At 42.0% G+C, this 23688-nt stretch overlaps 1 protein-coding gene across 2 annotated transcripts in view; it reads left to right on the top strand.

Moving 5' to 3' along the window:
• SLC2A5 (solute carrier family 2 member 5) overlaps positions 1-23688 on the top strand; it is a 149779-nt gene that overhangs the window by 9916 nt on the left and 116175 nt on the right. Inside the window, exons 2-4 of one of the 2 annotated variants that reach the window (XM_007534162.3) lie at positions 7257-7470; positions 13047-13241; positions 13584-14761. In XM_007534162.3, coding sequence (XP_007534224.2) covers positions 7257-7470; positions 13047-13241; positions 13584-13796 — 622 coding nt within the window. In that variant the 3' untranslated portion in view covers positions 13797-14761. Of the gene's footprint in view, positions 1-7256; positions 7471-13046; positions 13242-13583; positions 14762-23688 lie in introns of those variants that run through there. The other variant, XM_060201422.1, reaches the window with a different exon arrangement.

The following is a 23688-nucleotide window of genomic DNA, read 5'->3' as shown; positions in this document are numbered from 1 at the left end:
AGTCTGGCAAGCTCTTTATATATGTTGGTTATTAAACTCTTGTCTGTTGTATGGCATGTAAAGATCTCCCATGCTGTGAGGGGTCTCTTGGTTTGGGAAGTGGTTTCTTTTGCTGTGCAGAAGCTTTTTAATTTGATGTAGTCCCATAGGTTTATACTTGCCTTAGTCTTCTTTGTAATTGGATTCATTTCATTGAAGATGTCTTTAAAACTTATGCGGAAAAGAGTTCTGCCAATATTTTCCTTTAAGTATCTGATAGTTTCTAGTATAACATCCAAGTCCTTGATCCACATGGAATTTACTTTTGTGTTTGGTGAAATACAGTGGTTCAGTTTCATTCTTCTGCATGTTTCAACCCATTGTTTCCAACACCATTTGTTGAAAAGACTCTGCTTTCCCCATTTAATAGTCTGGGCACCTTTTTCAAAGATCAGGTATCCATAGGTGTGGGGGCTTACTTCCAGGCTCTCAATTCTATTCCACTGATCAGTGTGTCTATTCATGTTCCTGCACCAAGCAGTTTTGGTGACAGTGGCCCTATAATACAATTTGATATCTGGAAGTGTGATGCCTCCAGTTCTGTTCTTTCTTCACAAGATTGTTTTTGGCAGATTGTTTTTGGTTCCAGATAAACATTTGTAGCATTTGTTCTATTTTCCTAAAAAATATGGTTGGGCTCTTGATGGGGATAGCATTAAATTTGTATATGGCTCTGGGTAGTATATTCATTTTGTTGATGTTAATTCTTCTTACCCATGAACATGGAATATCTTTCCACTTCTTTGTGTCTTTCTGTTTCCTTGAGTAGTGACTCATAATTTTCAGTATACAATTCTTTCACTTCTTGGGTTAGGTTTATTCCTTAATATTTTATTATTTTGTTGTTGGAAGCAATCCAGGTGTCCAGCAACAGATGAGTGGCTGAGAAAGTTGTGGTATATATACACAATGGAGTACTACTCAGCTATTAAAAAATGGTGACTTCACCGTTTTCAGCTGATCTTGGATGGACCTTGAAAAATTCATGTTAAGTGGAATAAGTCAGAAACAGAATGATGAATATGGGATGATCTCACTCTCAGGCAGAAGTTGAAAAGCAAGATCAGAAGAGAAAACACAAGTAGAACCTGAACTGGAATTGGTGTGTTGCACCAAAGTAAAAGACTCTAGGGTGGGGAGGGGTGGCAGAATACAGGTCCAAAAAGGATGACAGAGGACCTAGTGTGGATTATATTGGTATGTGGAAAACTGAGTAATGTTATGTACAAACTATTGTTTTTACTGTGGAATGTAAAACAATCCCCCGATAAAGAAATTTAAAAAAAAATTACATTAGTAACAAAAATATTGAAAACTCCTGTTTTTCAAATGACTTTACTATTGTTTGTATACTCAGGATTTGTTTTGCTTTTTACATCTTTTTTATTGTCATGATAGAAACACCATGTGATGAGTTTTCTCATTATCTGTGTTAATAACTGGAAATGTAGGGAGTAAAAATCTATTACCTAGAAATATGTCTTTAGTAGAAGGAAAACTTCTTGTGAGAGGGCTTGAAAACTGAAGGGAGGTTGCCTATTGTGAAAGATAATCACACATAAGCCTCTCCCATAAGGATGTCACTGGTGGCTTGTAATTTTCTTTTTCTTTTTTGACCTCACAATTCTGGTTCTTGGTGGTGCTGGGCAGCTAATGTGGGGCCTCTCATGCATGTAAGTCCTGTGCACTCTCTGTTGCACAGCTCCCAAGCCTGTTCACCTAACCTTACCTCTTTTTTTTTTTAAGGCAGAGGAGGCAGAACTTGCATCTGTATGTCTTAGGGTAGGATAAATTTCCTACTGCTCCCTTTCTCCTGCCCAGTGCCCTCTGCTTTTGATTTTCCCTACTCTGACCTCTGAAACTACATGGGTGAGTTCCTCAGCTATTTTGACTCTCTTCTGTGTGCACAGGAAAAGATGTGTTATTAATAATAAACATTTTTTACTTTTACCAAGCTATCTGATACTTGCTTGATATAGGAAGTGCACCACCCAAAATAGAATTAAGGAGCCCTATAATCTAGGAAAGGTCTCTCCAGAGTAATGAAGCTGGAGAGTTGACATTTCCATGCCTGACATCTCTGAACATAGTCCTAAGTGAGACATGTCGAGGTGGTACTGGTTGAATTGATTAGGCTGAGATCAGCAGATGCAATATCAATTGGTATGAGTAGAGAAGCATACAGGATATCCCTACCCTAGAGTTTCCAGGTTTGGGAGAAATATGGGCTTTACAGAGAGAGGAGAAGGATCCTGCTGTCTTAGGGTTTCAGAAGGCAATAGATAGTTATTGCTATAACCAAATTATTTGGCAATTGGGTTAAATTTGAAAACCCCTTTGTTAGGATTTTCTGTATCATACAAGACCTCACCATAATTTATGTTCTTTAATGTTATTTACATATAACTGTATCTTATAAAGTGACACCACTATATACTGGGACTTCTTTAGTGTAAATTCTGTACATTAACACTGACCTGTCTGGTCCTGCTGCACAGTTTGAAAGCAGATATGGGCAATATTTATGCTAATAAAATTTGATTAAAAAAAGAAGAGAAAAGACTTTGGGTACTGTAGTGTACCAGACTTGCATGCCTGATGCATCAAGGGTCCCAGGTTCAATGTCTAGCATTGCCATATGCCAGAGCTGAGCAGTACTCTAGTCTCGTTATCAGTCAATCTATATCTTGCTATCTATCTATCTATCTATCTATCTATCTATCTATCTATCACCTTTCTCATCTTCGTGAAAATAAATAAATTAGGACTAGAGATAATTTATCCACATTTTACCATGTACAAGGATCAGAGTTTGAGCCCCTGGCTACCTCATAGAAGCATTTGCAGAGGGCAAGCTTCACAAGTGATAAAGTAATGTTGTGGTGTCTCTCCTTTTCTCTGCTTATTTCTGTCTCTCTATACCACACTTCTCTGTCTCTCTTACCTGTTATATAAAAAAGAGTCCCCTGAGAATAGAAAAATTGTATAGGCATGGAACCCTGATGGTGAACCTATGAGAAAAAAATATAATAAAATTTTTTTTTAAATTTTTTATTTAAGAAAGGATTAGTGAACAAAAGCATAAGGTAGGAGGGGTACAACTCCACACAATTCCCACCACCCAATCCCCATAACCCACCCTCTCCCATGATAGCCTTCCCATTCTCTAGCCCTCTGGGAGCATGGACCCAGGGTCGTTGAGGGTTGCAGGAGGTAGAGGGTCTGGCTTCTGTAATTGCTTCCCCGCTGAACATGGGCGTTGACTGGTCGGTCCATACTCCCAGTCTGCCTCTCTCTTTCCCTAGTAAGGTGTGTCTCTGGGGAAGCTGAGCTCCAGGACACATTGGTGGGGTCTTCAATCCAGGGAAGCCTAGCCAGCATCCTGGTGGCATCTGGAACCTGGTGATTGAAAAGAGAGTTAACATACAAAGCCAAACAATTTGTTGAGCAATCATGGATCCCAAGTTTGGAATAGTGGAGAGGAAGTGTTAGGGAGGTACTCACTGCAAACTCTAGTGTAATCCTGCTTTCAGGTATATATTTTGCAGTAGTTTATGGATACGTGTGCACATAAGCTCTCTCTCACAGAAACTGGTGTATGTCTAGGTTATGGGACTTTGTTAGAAAGTGAACTACCTGAGATGAAATTAGAGTGTACTATAAAAGGAAAGGTCTCACCCGAGTAATGAAGCTGAAGGGTTGTCATTCCACACGTGAAGTCTCTGGATACACTCTGAGGTGAAGCATGTTGAGATGGCAATCGTTGCTTTGGTTAGGTTGTGATCGGCGGATGCAATATTATTTGGTATGGATTGGGAGATGCATACGGGAAAGTGGGCCCTATCCAAGGGTGCCAGGACTGGGGGAAGTAGGGGCTCTATAGTGAAGATGTGAGGTTCCTGCTGTCTTAGGGTTCAAAAAGACAATCAATAGTTAATATTATCATCACATTATTTGTTAATTGGGTTAACTTTGAAAAGTCCCTTTGTTATGGTTTGCTGTACAGTACCCAGTATCTTGTATATAGCTGTGCTATTGGAAGCTTCTAATCTACTTGGTCTAGGCTTTTGAGAGAGTCCGCATATCAAATACGTAGCCTATCTATTAAAAAGATTCAGTTTGTCTTTTGAGAACCTTTGAGACATACAATTGATTTCCCCCTCTCATATTAATTAACTACTGATTTATATGTCTACATTTTGCTAGGAGTGTACATAAACACCATTCCCATCACCAAAGGACCGTGACCCATCCCTCCCGCCCACTCCCACCCCCCACTGGCCCAGGAAGCTACATGTCTACCCCTCACCACTGGGTTTTTACTTTGGTGCCCTACTTACAATTTGATCAGGTCCTGCTTTTAGTTTCCCTTTCAGATCTTCTAAGTCAGCTTCTGTTGATGAGTGGGATCATCCCATACTCATCTTTAACTTTCTGACTTAGTTCACTTAACATAATTCCTTCTAGCTCTGTCCAAGATGGGTCAGAGAAGGTGGGTTCATTGTTCTTGATAGCTGCATAGTATTCCATTGTGTATATATACCACAGCTTTCTCAGCCATTCATCTGTTGTTGGGCACCTGGGTTGCTTCCAGGTTTTATGAATTGTGCTGCTATGAACATAGGAGTACACACCTCTTTTTGGTTGGGTGTTATGGAGTCCTTGGGGTATAACCCCAGGAGAGGAATTATTGGGTCATATGGAAGGTCCATGTCTAGCCTTCTGAGAGTTTTCCAGACTGCTCTCCACAGAGGCTGGACCAATTTACATTCCCACCAGCAATGTAAAAGGGTTCCTCTGTCCCCACATCCTCTCCAGCATTTGTTGCTGCTGTCCTTTTTGATGTATGCCATTCTTACAGGAGTGAGGTGGTATCTTAGTGTTGTCTTAATTTGCATTTCTCTGACAATCAGTGACCTAGAGCAGTTTTTCATATGTTTGTTAGCCTTTTGGATCTCCTCTGTGGTGAATGTTTTGTTCATTTCCTCTGCCCATTTTTGGATGGGGTCATTTGCTTTTTTGCGGCTAAGTTTGCTGAGCTCTTTATATATTTTGGTGATTAGTTTCTTGTCTGATGTCTGGCATGTGAAGATCTTCTCCCATTCTGTGAGGGGTCTCTCTGTTTGTTTAATAGTTTCTTTGGATGTGCAGAAGCTTTTCAATTTGATGTAGTCCCATTGGTTTGTTTCTGCTTTGGTCTTCCTTGCAATTGGGTTTGATTCATCAAAGATGTCCTTGAGGTGTAGATGGGAAAGTGTTTTACCAATGTTTTCCTCTAAGAAGCATTTGCAGAGGGCAAGCTTCACAAGTGATAAAGTAATGTTGTGGTGTCTCTCCTTTTCTCTGCTTATTTCTGTCTCTCTATACCACACTTCTCTGTCTCTCTTACCTGTTATATAAAAAAGAGTCCCCTGAGAATAGAAAAATTGTATAGGCATGGAACCCTGATGGTGAACCTATGAGAAAAAAATATAATAAAATTTTTAAAAATCCCCCCTCTCCATCTATATATATGAGACTGTGAATCAGATTTGACCTGTTATAAGTCATCTATAAAGAAAACTATTGTACTTACTGTTGAATGTAAAACATTAATTCCTCAATAAAAAAAGAGAAAAATAAATAAATAAATAAAAGAAAACAAGAGAGAACATGTTAATAGTTTGGAAATTGCTGGAGGAGTCATAGTGGAACCAGTGAAGTTCTGACATTGTCTTAGACTTTCTTCCTTATTTCAGTTTCCTTTCCCTTGTTAAGGAGAATGAATACATCAACTAAACCTTGGCTGGTGAGTCTATTCTTGTCTGCTAGATTGGCTGCAGGTGCCAGAGTTCAGCAAACATCAACACAGGCTGACTGTGAGAATCATTTGGCTCAGTTGCACCTACAAGAAGGGGTGGTGTCTGTGTGTGTGTGTTTCCCCACACACACCTCCCCTTCCCCAGCTTTGGCTTATGTTGGTGCTGGGGAATGAACCTGGAACACTTTGGAGCCTCAAGCATGAAAATAACCATTATGCTCTCTCTCTCTCTCTCCAGCCCTTTGCATGTCTTATTTATGAAGTATGTGCTTTGCATTTTTAATATCATTAAAACTTATAGAAAGTTAGATGTGCATGTGTACAGACAGATCATTTCCTAGGGAGCTATTTATTAACGGATAGATGCACAAACTATGGCCAAGATGGGGGGAAATAGCTCAGATGATAGAGAATGCAAGTCCTTCAGTTCCTGGTTTGATCCCACATGTACCAGAGTGGTGCTCTGGATTCTTTCCTTTTCACAGTAAGTATTTAAAATAAATAAACATAATAAAATGCATAAACCATGGCCAGGGAGGTGGCCCAATGATAAGGCCAGGACTCACATGTGTGTGGTCTGGAGTTTGATCTGTGGCACTGCATATGCTGAGTGATGCTCTGGTTCTCTTTCCTAAATGAATTCAAGGTCTTTTTTAATGCACGATCTGGGAGCTGGATGTAGTTCAGTGATAAAGTAGACATTTCACATGTATGTGTGGCCCTAGGATTCATCACTGACACCCCCAAATGCTATGCACACACCCCTGAGTATAAGGTGGTGCCTGTCTCATGACCCTCTGATATCTGTGAGTTATCTGCTCCTCTGTGCCTTTGCAGTTTAAGTGGGGAGGGGGACAAGCTTTGGGGGCACAGATGCTGGGGGATTCCCAGTTCTGCTCTGCATTTCCATAATCCCACAGAGGCCAGTGAGAAGAGAGATGGAAGTCCTTCTTAGACCACAGAGCTGACCTTTATACACCATATTCACCTTGGGTGCCCATCAGCCCAGCAGTAGTAGGGATCAGCTAGTGGAAACATAAGACTCCTAGCCTTGTTTCAACAAGAGACTGACATGCAACTTTGATCTCCCCCTTGCTCTACAACTTCCTTTCAGAAAGAATGATCTCCCTTACTTAGGGCTCTTAAATCTCTTTAGACTAGGGGATTCTGCCTGTCTTCCAGTACTGGGGAAGGTGTGTTTCTCTAGGATCTTCAGCATAAAGGTGACTGTGGAGGGGTTGGTAAATTTCAGGATTGCTACTCTCCCTCCCTTCTTTTTCCCTTCTAGGATGCTGGTAGGTTCTGGCTTTGTAGAGCTCTGGTCCCTTGTCTGAAGAGCATCTGGCCACTTTCACCCTTGCTAGTGCAGCTGAGAAGCAGGCCTGACTCAGTGTCCCTTTTTGCTCTTATTCTGCAGCTGGGGTGTCCCACTGGCCATCACAATAGCCGCTGTGACTCTAAAGAAGATTGGCTATGATGCCTCATATGTGTCAGTGGGCTGGTGCTGGATCAGCTTGGAAGCAGAAGACCATTTACTGTGGATGCTGCTGACTGGGAAGCTGTGGGAGCTGCTGGCCTACATCACACTGCCCCTGCTCTATCTCCTTATTCGGAAGCATGTCAACAGAGCGGTAGGTGCCATAATCCACAAAAACCAAAGGTACCCCCAATGCACCAGACTCTCACCTGCAAGTGAAAGGCTGTCAAATTCAGACTTGGGGTGTGTGGGGAGGGGGAGGGGGCGGGGGCGGAGAGACATGCCTCCTGTTCTCGGCACAGTCCTCTACTGCCACCTTGTGGACACACTGAGAGGTTGCTGAGCATCCTGAGCTTTCAAATGAAATATGAGCAGCAGCAGTTGTACAGAGCTACCCACACATGAGTTTTCCTAATCAGTAATATGAACATATCACCTCCTTATCTAAGTGGTTAAAATTATATCATAAGGATAGGCTATTCATACATGCAAAAATATGTAAATCCAGCCATTTTATTTTATTTTATTTTTGTTCTTGTTTGTTTTTTTCACCAGGGCTTCACTGCTCTGAACTGATTTTTCTTAAATTTCTTTATTGGGGGATTAATGATTTACAGGCAACAGTAAAATACAATAGTTTTTACATGCATAACATTTCTCAGTTTTCCACATAACAATTTACCACCACCACCACCCCCCCAATGAGGTCCTCTTCTGCCATTATGTTCCAGGACCTCAACCTTCCTCCCGATCCCAGAATCTTTTACTTTGGTGCAATACACCAACTCCAGTCCAAGCTATGCTTAGAATTTTCCCTTCTGATCTTGTTTTTCAACTTCTAAGAGTGAAATCTTCCTGTATTCAATCTTTTGCTTCTCACTTAACATGATTTCTTCACGCTCCATCTAAGATGGGGTAAAGAAAGTGAATTCACCATAAACCTGAGACTTTGGAGCCTCAGGAATAAGAGTATCTTTGCATAACCATTATGCTGTCTACCCCGTTCACATTGCTGTTTTCCACAAAACAATTCAACCCTCCTCAAGTCATCCTCTGCCATCATGTTCCAGGACATGAACCCTACACCCCTACCCCAGAGTCCTTTACTTTGGTACAATACACTAGACCCAGTCCAAGTTCTGCTTTGTGTTTACTGTTCAACTTTTTTTTCCTAATTAGATTCATTTCATTGACAATGACTTTAAAATTTAGATGGAAAAGAGTTCTGCCAGTATTTTACTCTTAAGTATTTGATAGTTTCTGGCCACCCAAGGGGTCTTGAAATCCCCTACTATTACTGTGTTGCTGTTAATATATTGCTGTAGCTGGACTCATTGCCAAAGATGTTGGTAGGACTCATCAGTGTGTCTGAAATCCTCTATTTTATTTTGCCTCTTATTGTTCTTTTGCCCTTCTCACCGCCTGCCTCTCACTGCCCAAGGAAGGTTCCAGACTCTCCATTGAAGGCTCCTAAAAGACCTACCAGGCTCTCCCAAGGACTTCCCTAGAGCTTGATTTTTGTGCATCTTTCTTCTTTCTGCTTCTTCCTTAACTGTGGGCAACTTGGAGTGAGGAGTCTTCTATGAGGCTGGTCATAACCCATACAGTGGGAAAAGGAAGATAGTGAGCAGAAAGTGTGAATGTACAAGTGTTTCCACTTCTCATTAGGAAGGAGAGCTGAAAATAAGCTGGAACAGACTTTGGTCTGAAGATTAGCTGACCAACAGCATGAGCTGATGGCCAGACTGCCAACCCTACCCCCAGCACACACAACTATATAACTCCCAATGGATGCTAGGGGTGGGTGCAGCTCCCCACACTATTGTCAGAGGCCCCAGGGGAGGAGGCAGGTGCTAAGCAGTTGAGTTGCAGAAGCTTAGTTGCCTAGACATTGAAGTATATAACTTATCAGGACATCAGGTGTCATCTTAATAGGACTCCTTCCCTAAATTAGACCTCCAGGGTCCCAGACCCAGGACCTATTTCAAAATCTTATTTTTGTCCAGAGCATTTTTTTTTTTTTTTACAAATTCATTTGTCATCAGGAAGTGGAGACTATCAAGTTTTTCCCTATAGGCATTCTTAGGAGCAGGAAGAATGAAGCCCTCTTTTCTTTCTGTCCCAGCTTTGGATGGATCCTCTCCTATGGGGTATGTGGGTACCACATCAGGCCTTTCCCCTGGGGTAGCCTGCATTGTTGGGTAGATGAGGTGAGGAATGGCCTTATGACATCAGGAAGGAAATGACCAGCTAAGAAGACAGGCAAACAGAAATACAGAGCTGGAGGTGGGGTACTGCTGTCAGACCTGTCAGAGGGCCTTCTCCAGAAGACAATACTGGAACACAGACTTGATGAGGGGCTGAGTCTGTGGGTAGAAAAGGAAGAACATTCTAGTAGAAGGAAATACCTGGTTCAGAGGCCCTGGTGTGGGATATACCTGGTATGGTGTGTGGGGGGTGGTGGTAATGGAGGATCAGGTGTCCTGTGTGGCTAGGCAGAGTAAGTAAAGAGGGAAGCTATAGGAAGGAGAATGGAACTAGACAAGCCTGACTTTGTAAGAAATGTGTGATGGGGAGACAATAAGAGCTTTGGGCAGAAGATTAGAGCAGTCTGACTGAGGTTTGCAGGAAACTGGCCGCTTCTTTGTTGAGAATGAGGTTGCAGTGGAAGTGGCTAGGTGGCCAGCTAAAAAGCAGTTGTATGCAAGGATGATTCAATATATGTAAGTCAATTAATATAATTCACCATATTAAAACAGGAAAATCAGAAATAAAATGACTATTTCAATTGATACCAAGAAAACATTTGACAAGATTCAATATCCTTTTATGACTAAAGCTTTTAAAAATGTGGGTTTGAGATAATATTCCTCAATTTAATAAGGGCTACATACAACAAACCCACAGTGAATACCATACTCAGTGGTGAGAAACTGAAGTTTCTCTGTTAGATCAGGAACAAGATAAGACTGTCCACTGTCACTGCTACTGTTCAGTATATTCCTAGATGTTCTAGCTATAACAATTAGGTAATAAGAAATAAAATGGATACAAATTGAAAGTAGAGCTATCACTATTTGCAGATGACATGCTAGCGCACATAGAAAATATAGAAGAATCCAGTAGAAAACTCTCAGAAATCACTAGATGATACGATAAGATAATATAGTAAAAATACTATAGTATTTTGTAGTATAGTAATATACTACAAAATCAGTGTACAAAAATCAGGGGGCTGGGTGGTGGCACACCGAGTCAAGCACATATAGTACAAAGTGCTATATGTTTCAAGCCCCTGGTTCACCACCTACAAGGGGATCACTTCACAAGTGATGAAGCAGATCCACAGGTACCTCTCTCTCTCCCTCTCTCTCTATCTATCTATCTTCCCCTCCTCTCTCAATTTCTCTCAAAAAAAAAAAGAGAGAGCAGTGGATTTGTAGTGCAGGCATTGAGCCCCAGTGATAACCCTGGAGACAAAAAAAAAAAAACATCAGACACTTTTTATGCACATAGTAAACTAGAAGAAGAAATCAAGAAAGCAATCCCATTTATAATAGTATCAAAAAGAACTAGGTACCTAGATGTTAATTCATTTTAGAAAGTAAAAGACTTGTACATTGAAAACTGTGAATCACTATGAGAGGAAATAATACACAAGGGAATGGAGAGATATCCCATTCTAGTGGACTGGAAGAGTTAGCATTATGAAATTGGTATCTTATTTAAAGTAGCATTCAGATTCTATGCAATCTCTCAATATCCCAGTGAATTTCTTTAAAGGATATGAATGCTATAGAAGGTGTATTGTTCCAAAGTAAAGGACTCTGGGCTGTGGTTCAGGTCCTGGAACATGATGGTGGAGGATTTATATGGGAAGAGGGGTATAGTGTTATGCAGAAAACAGAAATGTTACACATATACTAACTACTGTATTTTATTGTCAACTATAAACCATTATGTCCACCCATAAAAAAAAGAATGCTATAGGCCACAAAAAGCCAGAATTGCCAAAGTAATCTTGAAGAAAAAAGAGCATGTCATACTGCCTGGCTTTTTAAAAATTGCTATCTGGGTTATTGTTGGGGCTCAGTGCCTACATGATGAATCCATTGCTCCTGGTGACCACAGATGAGTGGTAAAGCATATCAACTAGGGCAAAGAAATGATGAAATATTTTTTTCAACAACATGGATATAGCTGGCAGGAATAATTCTGAGTAAATTAAACCAGGAGAAGGAAGGATATCAAATGATCTAACTCATAGGTGGACCTAAGAAACACAGCAAGGGATGATACAGGTCAAACCCCAGTGGACTGTGGGCTATTGAAGCAGATTCATGAACTGTGGTGGGGAGTACTGAGGGGTGTTGAGTAGTAGGGGTGTTGTGGTACTGTGGGTACTTGGGTCTAGTGCCATACAGTGAAGGAGGATAACAGTTTGTTGGGGATGAGGCATGTTCATACCTACCTTAGGGGAAATATGGAGCTGTACCCCTGTGACAACAATTCTGATAAATCAACATTTCCTCAATAAAGTGATATCAAATTTTAAAATAAATTCAGCTGCAGATTTTCAAAACAGAGGCAATAGCACATGGATCAGTCTGGGGGCAGTGGCAGTGAGCAGGGCATCTAGATTCTGGATCTCTTTTGAAGGGAGACACCACAGGACTTGTTTACAACATAGCAAAATAATAATAATAATAATAATAGCAATAATAATAAAATTGAAAAGTAAAATAAGGGGCTGGGTAGTGGCTCACCTGGTTGAACACACACATTTTATTATGCTCAAGGGCCCTGTCTTTTTTCTCCACCTTCAGGAGGGAAAGCTTCATGAGTAGTGAAGCAGGGCTGCAGGTGTTTCTCTTTCCTTCTTTGTCTCCCCTTCCCTCTCTATTTATCTCTGCCTCTCTCCAATAAATATATAAACAATATAAATAAAATGTTTAAGAGAAGTAAAATAAAATCATTCCACTCATCTTCATCTGTCTCCGGGTCTGGAGCACTGTGTGCTTCGTCCTCATTCTCTGTGGCTCGTCAGCTGTGCAGACTCCAGTGCTGGTGGTCTTGCATGTAGGTCTTCCCTCCCTTTAGTGGCGGGACCAGAGTCCCTTCCTGGCAGAGGGGGTGGCCCTGTATCTGTCTTCCTGCTGGAGGCTGAGAGATTTGGTGAGAGGGAAGGTAGAAGCTTGAGGTGGCCCAACACAGCCCAGAAGCCCTGGGAGTAACCTCAGAAGGAGCTGGGGAGACAGCATAATGATTATTATGCAAAGAGACATTCATGGCTGAGGCATCTAAGGTCTCAAATTCAATCCTTAGCACTGCTATAATAAGTCAGAGCTGAGCAGTGCTCTGATAAATAATAATAATAATAAAAAGAAATGACCAGCAAGTGTTGGCCTGGGCAGCTGGAAGGTGCTTTGAGTATGTCTTAGTTGGGTGGGAGCCAGCTTGGGGAGGGCTTGGCCACGGAGAGCAGCCTTACTCTTTAGACCTCAGTAGTTTCAGGTGTCTCACAACAGGGAGGAGACACAAAAAAGGTGGTGGGTGGGGGCATGTGCATGTCAGAGAAGGATGGGATAGAGATGAGACTCTGGGAGGGCAAGGTCCAGGAGTAGAAGTCACACAGTGCAAACCACTCCCCACCTCCAGCCCCTCCAGACAGTGGAGGCAGGTGGGAGGCACTCATCTTGCTCACATCTGCCCTTGCATCTTTCCCTGTAGCACGAGGCCCTCTCTGAGTACCGTCCCATCCTCTCTGAAGTACACCAGCTTCAACGTCATGCCTCCGTGGCAGACAGGAAGCTGATCTTCATCCCACTCATCTTCATCTGCCTCCGGGTCTGGAGCACCGTGCGCTTCGTCCTCACTCTCTGTGGCTCGCCAGCAGTGCGGACTCCAGTGCTGGTGGTCTTGCATGTAGGTCTGCCCTCCCCTTAGTCATGGGGCTGGGGTCCCTTCCTGGCAGAGGGGGTGGTCCTGTATCTATCTTCCTTCTGGAGACTGAGAGATTTGATGAGAGAGAAGCTTGAGGTGGCCCAGCACAGCCCACAAGCCCTGGAAGTAACCCTAGAAGGAGCTGACTTACCATGAGACCTTATCATGGAGACCCAGAAACCAGGCTTTCCCCTGAATCATCACAACCAGCCCGAAAGTTCAGAGGGTCAAGCCAATGCTCCAGGGTACTTCCCCACCTCCTTGCCTTTGAGACCCAGACCAGTGCTGACACTCACACCCTCTCCCTCCTTTTCTCTCTGGCAGGGCATTGGAAACACGTTCCAGGGAGGTGCCAACTGCATCATGTTTGTCTTCTGCACCCAAGCAGTACGCACTCGCCTCTTTTCTTTCTGCTGTTGTTGTTCCTCCCAGCCCACTGCTGACAGCCCAGCAAGGCTGCCTCAAGCCCCTCCAACCTCCCAGATAGGAGAACCTCAGGGAGCTGAACGGACCCCCAGCGAGCTGCCTGGGACTTGAGCTGAACTCAGTTGGTTCTATGCATTGATGCTGCCCACCAAAAGCAAGTGCTCTAAGCCCTACTGCCCAAGTGGTCAGGTGTCTGCTCACTGTAGTTGTCAGCTGTTGAAGCCCTTGGTCCCTGACTGCTGAAGACAGCCATAAACTCAGCTTCTTCTTTCTTCTAACCCTCCAGCAGATATGGCACATTGGGCCTCACACTGTCCTGCTGTGTGCTGGGCCTCTGCTCCACAAAAATGGCCATGAGACATAGGGAAACCAGTGGACTGTGTTTACTACTTTGTGCTCCAGCAGCCAGCAGCCTCTTGTCCACACCACACTGTTCACAGTTTGAAGGATTCGTGCTCCTGTGAGAAGCATAAAGAGGTGTACACACTATGTGCTCACCCTCAATAAAATGGGGTGCCAGAGATGAGTCCCCACCTGGCTCTCAAGGAGTCAGTTCTGGGCTGCTAGGCATTGAGATCTGTGGACAGACTGGCCTCTCTTGGGTAGCTTTTCTGGTCCACAGAAGAACCAGATGACTTGCCTCTAACCAGGTGACTTGCCTTTAACCTGGTGATTCTGCCAATGCCCGCACACAGGGCCCCAGCCTCCGGAGTCCTCCCTGTGTGTTGCTACCCATGGGTGCAGAACTTCTGGGAAGGAGCCCATTCAAACACATGCCTGAATTCAGCCTCCTGCCTCCACCACCCAGTCACTTAAACACAGGTTCCCTCCAAGGAACCTCCCTCCAAGGTCATCTATGTAATGTTGGAGAGTAGGGCCCACTGTCCCAGAAAGTCCGGGCCATTGTTTCCATGAGGTCCAAGTGGGTTGACACCTACTCTCCCTTTGGGTTGAGACAAGGGCAGGTCCCCCCCTGTCTCGGGAATTTATGATGGCTGGACCTCCGGACATAGGCGCCACATGCCACTTCCTCCCCTTCCTTTAATTAAAATCCATGGATTACTGTGTGTGGTTAACTGTTGGTCTGCTTCTAATTCTTCTTCTAAGACCCCTTCTGTTGCATTGCTTAATGCTGTGGTCTATTTACATAATCACTGCTTTACCTGAGACCCGCCCTGCCTACAGGGCATTGGTTTAATTCCCACTGGTTAGATGCAAGCTTGATAACGCACACTTTTTCCTTCTCCCCACCCCCTATCCTACGTATTTCCTCTTCTGATCTGACACTTCAACCTCAGGAGATATAAAGGACAGGATTTTCTAATTAAGAGAGATTAGATTGATTGCACTGCATCCCCCCCCCCCTCATCAATAAAGATTGAACTGCGTCTGAGCTTAGCCATGAGTCCCTGGTCGTCTGTCTCCCGCCAGAGAAGCTAGCTCAGCATCTGGCGCCCGAACAGGGACCAGCATATGGTGCCCAGAGACCGGCAGTTAACCTTAAAACCACCAACAAACATCCTGATTGCTCAGCTCCACCCCCTCCTGCCCTAAAGTGCCTGCAATTTACCTCCAGAAAAATGTGCATTGTAAAGTGCCGAGAACCAGCCCCAGTGAAAGTAATTAAGAGTCCCTGAAGGAAAGGGGGAGTTGGGGAGATGAATAAAATGAGTGATGCATCAGCTGCTTTAGGTGCAGGAGAGAACTGTCTCTGCCGTCTCTCTGCAGAGCTTTATTTTAAACACATTTTGCCAGGATATGGTTGATATCATGCATGATTGTTTTCATTAACATCAAGGATACAGATGACATCATGCATGATTATTTTCATTAACATCAAGAATAACCTTAAACAACATTATTATTATAGGTGTGTTTTCCTTAGAAAGTTCCATAAGTCTGGGGCATCTTGATTGCACCTTGAAAGTTTTCTTGGTCTGGAGTAGTCTAAATTTTCTCTTGAAAGTTCCCTTGAAATGACCATCTGTGTTTTGGCCATCTCCCTGTTCTAACCTTTTATATGAATAAACATTTTTTCCTGTAGCTAAATCTAATAGCTTTTCTTCTTACCCATTCTTGGATGGGTCTAAACCAAGCCTTTTGTAAAATCTAGTAAGTTGTCTACCTAAAGAAATCTTCTGCTGTAACGTAAGCACACACCATGGGGGCTCTCTTCTGGTTAACCTTTGCATATAAGAAAGGTTAATAACTTCTACCCATATACCCTAACATTAGCTATTTAACTACACAACTTCTATATTTATTATAGATACTTATAAGTGAGGCAGGGGGTTTGTGGGTGAGGGTAAGCAATAGGGCCTCTTTTTAAAAAATATTTTTGTAAATATTTATTTATTCCCTTTTGTTTCCATTGTTGTTTTAATGTTGTAGTTATTATTGTTGTCATTGTTGGATAGGACAGAGAGAAATGGAGAGAGGAGGGAAGACAGAGAGAGGGAGAGAAAGATAAACACCTGCAGACCTGCTTCACCACCTGTGAAGTGACTTCCCTGCAGGTGGGGAGCCAGGGGCTCAAACCAGGATCTTTATGCTGGTCCTTGCAATTTGTGCCACGTGCGCTTAACCCACTGCGCTACCACCCAACTCCCAGGCCCTTTTTATAACTAGGTGACGACCACAGTCTGTCACTCATACTATAAGCCACCCGTAATTCTGGTTTTTGGTCTGAGTCCAGCTGATTGAGAAGATGTAGTGGTGATAAGTAGCTCCTTTTCTGGGGTGGTTAGTTGGGAGTGTGGAGAATACAGGTCCAAAAAGGCTGACACAGGACCTAGTGGGGGTTGTATTGTTATATGGAAAACTGGGGCATGTTATGCATGTACATTCTATTGTATGTACTGTCAAATGTAAAACATTAATTCCCCAGTAAAGAAATAAAAAAAGGAAAAAAAAAAACATTAAGCTGTTTTCCCAGGCTCCTCCCTCCCCAAGTTATTCTAGCTTCTGCCTTTCCCAGGTTCTCACATCCTCACATAACTAAGAGTAAGGACTTGTTCCTTGTTCTTATAGTTTATTGTGCATTTTCCCCAAAATTTATATGGATAGGTTTAAAAGTATAAAATAGGATATTAAAAAAAAACCCTTAGAATAGAGGGGTTCTGAGAAACACTAAGCAGAACTTGGACTGAAGTTGGTGTATGGCACCAAAGTAAAAGACTCTGGGGTGGTAGGAGGGTTCAGATCCTGGAACAGGATGGCAGAGGAGGACCTAGTGGGGGCTGAGTTGTTGTGTGGAAAACTGGGAAATGTTATGCATGCTTTGCTGTCAACTGTTAATCATTAATCTCCCAATAAAGAATTAAAAAGAAAAAATTTATCTTAGTAACTTACCTATAGAAGCTTTCCCACTCACCTTTGCAACTTTGGCCAATGACCCTGCCTTCTATCTAGAAACTAGTACCTAGACTCTAACAAAGCCAAATGAATACACACTGTACTGTGTACTAGAAAACTAAACAGTCACACCAGTTTCTGTTCAAAGAGAAAGACTGTTAGTGCATTCTGGAATGCATTGGGGACAGGAACATTGCTAAGTGCTACTGATAATAAAGTTGATTTAAGACTCAAATAGCAATTTTTAAAAATCGTTATTATTTTTAAGTTTTATAGGACAGAGAAATTGAGAGGGGAGAGGAAGATAGAAACAAGGGACAGAGACATCTGCAGTACGGCTTCATCGCTTGTGAAACTTCTGCCCTGCAGGCAGAGGGGGAGGAGCTATTTGCAAGTTAATGTGACTAATATCTTAGATACTAAGAGATCTCTGTTGTATGTATATTTGTGTATCCCCACACCTTTCACTATGTGTCATTTTTGCCTTCTGATGTCCTTATTAAATTTACTTAAACTGCTTTTTTTAAATGAGATATTTTTGACAAATGAAAAGCTAGTTAAGAATTTAAGAATTTCTCCTTCAATTCATCCTGGATAGAGCCTGAAGGAATAATGTTAAGATAAGCCAAAGTAGAAGTATAAATACTGAATGGTCTCACTCATAGAAGGAACTTATGAAATCCAATGGGATGCAAATGACAGTGGCAAAGAAAACAATATTAAGTGAAAGTACAGTTAAGCCAAAAGGCTAAAGAATTGTAAAAGCTGGGGCTGGGTGGTGGTGCACCTGGTTAAGTGCACACATTACAATGCCAAGGACCTGGGTTCAAGCCCCTGGTCCCCACCTGCAGGGGGAAATCTTTACGAGTGCTGAATCAGGGCTGCAGGTGTCTCTCTGTCTCTCTCCCTCTCTGTTTTCCCCTCCCCTCTCAATTTCTCTCTTGTCTCTATCCAAAAATAAATATAATAAAATAATTTTTTAAAAGAATTGTAAAAGCTACTGTTTTTTATTTTTTTTGTAATTTAACTTAAAAAGGGGGTGGCTTGGAGGGGATGGGATATGGAGATTGGGTGGTGGGAATTGTGTGGAGTTGTACCCCTCCTACCCTATGGTTTTGTTAATTAATCCTTTCTTTAAAAAATCATTTGTAATTAAAAAAAAAGGATAAATTAACAAAACCATAGGGTAGGAGGGGTACAACTCCACACAATTCCCACCACCCAATCCCCATAACCCACCCTCTCCCATGATAGCCTTCCCATTCTCTAGCCCTCTGGGAGCATGGACCCAGGGTCGTTGAGGGTTGCAGAACGTAGAAGGTCTGGCTTCTGTAATTGCTTCCTCGCTGAACATGGGTGTTGACTGGTTGGTCCATACTCCCAGTCTGCCTCTCTCTTTCCCTAGTAGGGTGTGTCTCTGGGGAAGCTGAGCTACAGGACACATTGGTGGGGTCTTCAATCCAGGGAAGCCTGGCCAGCATCCTGATGGCATCTGGAACCTGGTGACTGAAAAGAGAGTTAACATACAAAGCCAAACAAATTGTTGACCAATCATGGACCCAAAGCTTGGAATAGTGGAGAGGAAGTATTAGGGAGGTACTCACTGCAGACTCTAGTGTACTTCTGCTTTCAGGTATATATTTTGCAGTAGTTTACGGATACATGTGAACATATGCTCTCTCTCACAGAAACTGGTGTATATCTAGGTTGTGGGATTTTGTTAGAAAGTGAACCACCTGAGATATAATTAGAGTATACTATGAAGGAAAGGTCTCACCCGAGTAATGAAGCTGAAGGGTTGTCATTCCACATGTGAAGTCTCTGGACACAGTCGGAAGTGAAGCATGTCGAGGTGGCAGTCGTTGTGTTGTTTAGGTTGTGATCGACAGATGCAATATTATTTGATATGGATTGGGAGAGGCATACGGGAAAGTGGGCCCTATCCAAGGGTTCCAGGACCGGGGGAAGTAGAGGCTCTATAGTGGAGATGTGAGGTTCCTGATGTCTTAGGGTTCAAAAAGACAATCGATAGTTAATGTTATCATCATATTATTTGGTAATTGGGTTAAATTTGAAAAGTCCGTTTGTTATGGTTTGCTGTACAGTACCCAGTATCTTGTATATAGCTGTGTTTTGGATGCTTCTGATCTACTTGGTCTAGGCTTTTGAGAGAGTCATCATATCAAATACACAGCCTATATATTGAAAAGATTCAGTTTGTGTTTTGAAAAACTTTGAGACATACAATTGATTTTCCCCCTCTCATATTAATTAACTAGTGATATATATGTCTACATTTTGCTAGGAGTGTACATAAACACCATTCCCACCAACAAAAGACTGTGACCCATCCCTCCCACCCACTCCCACCCCCCACTGTCCCAGGAAGCTGTATGTCTACCCCTCACCACAGGGTTTTTACTTTGGTGCCCTACTTACAATTTGGTCATGTCCTGCTTTTAGTTTCCCTTTCAGATCTTTTTACTTAACTTCTGTTGATGAGTGGGATCATCCCATACTCATCTTTATCTTTCTGACTTAGCTCACTTAACATAATTCCTTCTAGCTCTGTCCAAGATCAGTCAGAGAAGGTGGGTTCATTGTTCTTGATAGCTGCATATTATTCTATTGTGTATATATACCACTACAATCATTTATCTGGAACCTTAAAACACCTAGAATTGCCAAAACCATCTTGAGGAAAAGAAACAGAAATGGAGGCATCACACTCCCAGATCTTAAACTATATTATAAAGCCATCATCAAAACAGCATGGTACTGGAACAAAAATAGGCACACAGACCAGTGGAACAGAATTGAAAGCCCAGAAGTAAATCCCAACACCTATAGGCATCTAATCTTTGATAAGGGGGCCCAAAGCATTAAATGGAAAAAAAAGGCTCTCTTCAATAAATGGTGCTGGGAAAACTGGGTTGTAACATGCAGAAGAATGAAATTGAACCACTTTATCTCACCAGAAACAAAAATCAACTCCAAATGGATCAAAGACCGAGATGTCAGACCAGAAACAATCAAATACTTAGAGGAAAACATTGGTAAAACACTTTCCCACCTACACCTCAAGGACATCTTTGATGAATCAAACCCAATTGCAAGGAAGACTAAAGCAGAAAAAAACAATGGGACTACATCAAATTGAAAAGCTTCTGCACATCCAAAGAAACTATTAAACAAACAGAGAGACCCCTCACAGAATGGGAGAAGATCTTCACATGCCATACATCAGACAAGAAATTAATCACCAAAATATATAAAGAGCTCAGCAAACTTAGCACCAAAAAAGCAAATGACCCCATCCAAAAATGGGCAGAGGATATGAACAAAACATTCACTACAGAGGAGATCCAAAATGCTAACAAACATATGAAAAACTGCTCTAGGTCACTGATTGTCAGAGAAATGCAAATTAAGACAACACTAAGATATCACCTCAGTCCTGTAAGAATGGCATACATCAAAAAGGACACCAGCAACAAATGCTGGAGAGGTTGTGGGGACAGATGAACCCTTTCACATTGCTGGTGGGACTGTAAATTGGTCCAGTGGAGAGCAGTCTGGAAAACTCTCAGAAGGCTAGACATGGACCTTCCATATGATCCAGTAATTCCTCTCCTGGGGTTATACCCCAAGGACTCCATAACACCCAACCAAAAAGAGGTGTGTACTCCTATGTTCATAGCAGCACAATTTATCCTTTCTTAAATAAAAAAAAGGGGGTGGCTTACAGGCTGTGTTGTAACTAGAGACTTAAAAGGGGCTTAGGATTTCGGAGCTTAAGGATTCACAGTGGGGAGCTGAGAACAGGTCTAAACAATAGAAGGTTTTATTAGGGTGAAATGGGTAAAAGGCAACATAAGCAAATATCATCAGGGGTTAAAAGTATGCTAGGTCCATAAAGTCTGGGTATAGTTATCAAAAGTTTAGTCCTATAAGATAAACAATTATCGGGAGTCAGGCGGTAGTGCAGCAGGTTAAGTGCAGGTGGTGCAAAGCACAAGGACTGGCGTAAGGATCCCAGTTCCAGCCCCTGATTCCCCACCTGCAGGGGAGTACCTTCACAAGCGGTGAAGCAGGTTGTCTATCTTTCTATCCCCCTCTCTGTCTTCCCCTCCTCTCTCCATTTCTCTCTGTCCTATCTAACAATGATGATAAGAACAACAACAATGGCAACAAAAGGGAATAAATAAATATTAAAAAAAGATAAACAATTATCAGCTGAGGTATAGTTTGCTGTGGGAGAATGTCTTAAGAGTTTACTGGTTATCAGAGTCACACATGTTCAGTTCCCAGGAGAAGTAGCCATGGTGGATACCTGGAGCATCTCCGTTGAGATGCTTCTGACCAGGAGAAGAAGCAGTAGCCAAAGAAAGTGACCTGCTCCAAGTTCGGACTTTAATACATTCCCTTTTCTGTATCCTGCCTCAGGCTGATGTTATTTGTATGCCAATAGTCCCAAACTCCTGCTGGGGTCATAACAGGTTTTTAAATGACAGTACACCTTAAAACTTTATTAAGAGAGTGATGAAGGGAAAATGTGTTTTTGCAGGGTAGGAAATGAACGTTCTCAAGGGGGAAACTGCAATATAATCCTCAAGACAAGGGCTTTTTATAAGGTCCCATTTTCATTTCATCTTCATCAACCCTCCAACATCTGATCGGATACTAGAGTGACTCAGCATTCTTGGATTGGTCTGGACTCATATTATGTGAGTCACATGGTCCATAGGTGTTGTTAGGGCCTTACATTGTGGTGCTGTCCACTCCGGGTCCCACCTGTCTCCCCCGGCTATTGGGGAGATCGAAGTCAGAGTGGCCACCCGGAGGTCCTGGGCTAGTTCTGAGTGCTGAGGGCAAAGGGCGCAGAGAATCAGGGCAGTCATCCCTGGGAAAGCCTCAGTGGGACAATTCATTTATTGAAAGAAAAAGCAGGTAAATATATCCATAACTCCAAGGGAAGTTTGAGGTAACCATTAACTCACACATAGAGCAGCACAATGCAGTTACATTTTGACCAACAGACTGATCACAAGTAAAAGATTACCATACAAGGTTTGGTCACAAGCTTTACCAGCAGGAGCAAAGTCAAGCCTGCTATATGAACCCATGAACATGCAATATTTTTCCACTTCTTTGTGTCTTTTTCAATTTCTTTGAGTAGTGACTCACAATTTTTAGTATACAAGTCTTTCACTTCTTTGGTTATGCTTACTCCTGGATATTTTATTGTTTTTGTTGCTGTAGTAAAAGTAATTAATTTCTGAATTTCAGATTCTTCTAATTTAGTGTTTGCATAGAGGAATACCACTGACTTATGAATGTTAATTTTGTAGCCTGACACTTTACTATATTGCCTAATGCTTTCCAAAGTTTCTTGCTGGATTCCTTAGGGTTTTCTATGTATCATCTGCAAATAGGGAGAGTTTGAAAAGAGTCTTCTTTTCCAATCTGTATCCCTTTAATTCCTTGCTCCTGCCTGATTGCTATGGCAAGAACTTCCAACACTATGTTGTATAGTAATGGTGATAGTGGGCAGCCCTGTCTAGTACTTGATCTGAGTGGAAATGCTTCCAGTTTTTCACCATTGAGTATGATGTTGCCTGTAGGTTTGCTATATATAGACTCCACTATCTTCAGAAATTTTCCATCTATTTCCATATTTCGTAGTGTTTGGATCATAAAGGGATGTTGTATTTTATCAAAGGCTTTCTCTGCATCTATTTACGTCAGGCTCAACCTGACGCTGTTGACTGGCTACGCAAGAAGGGCAAACGCTAGAAGAAGAAGAACCATGTGGTTTTTGGTCTTGATTTGTTGATGTGGTGGATCACGTTGATTGATTTACGTATATTAAACCAACCTTGCATTCCTGGGATAAACCCCACTTGGTTACGATGAACAATCTTTTTAATATACTGTTGTATCCAGTTGGCTAGAATTTTGTTCAATATTTTAGCATCTACGTTCATCAGAGATACTGGTCTATAGTTTTCTTTTTTGGTTGTGTCCCTGTCTGCTTTTGGTATCAAAGTGATGTTGGCTTCATAGAAGCTGGAAGGGAGTATTCCAGTGTCTTCAATCTTTTGAAAAACATTTAAAAGCAGTAGTATTAACTCTTCTTTGAAGGTTTTGTAGAATTCATTTGTAAATCCATCTGGTCCAGGTCTTTTATTCTTGGGAAGGTTTTTGATAACTGTTTAAATTTCATTATTTCAATTTCTGTGATGGGCATGCTCATGACATCTAGTTCCTCTTTACCTAATTTTGGAAGTTCATAGGTATCTAGGAAATCATCCATTTCTTCCAGGTTATCTAGCCTGGTGGCATATAGTTGTTCATACAAGTCTTACATGATATGTTGAATGTCTGTGGTATCCACTGTGATATCCCCTCTTTTATTTATGATCTGATTTATTTGGGTCTTCTCTGGTTTTAGTTTGGTGAGTCTGGCTACAGGTTTGTTGATTTTGTTCACTCTTTTGAAGAGCCAACATTTACTTTTGTTGATCTTTTGTATGATTTTCTTATTTTCAAAGTTATTTATTTCTGCCCTCATTTTAGTGATTTCTGTCCTTCTGGTTGCTTTAGGGTTCCTTTGTTCTTCTTCTACATCTTTAAGATTTGCAATGAG

The sequence above is a fragment of the Erinaceus europaeus genome, chromosome 11 (genome assembly GCF_950295315.1).
Source record: "Erinaceus europaeus chromosome 11, mEriEur2.1, whole genome shotgun sequence".
NCBI classification, from domain to species: Eukaryota; Metazoa; Chordata; class Mammalia; order Eulipotyphla; family Erinaceidae; genus Erinaceus; species Erinaceus europaeus.
The sequence above is the reverse complement of the archived record's forward strand: the minus strand, read 5'-3'. Positions and strand labels throughout refer to the sequence as shown.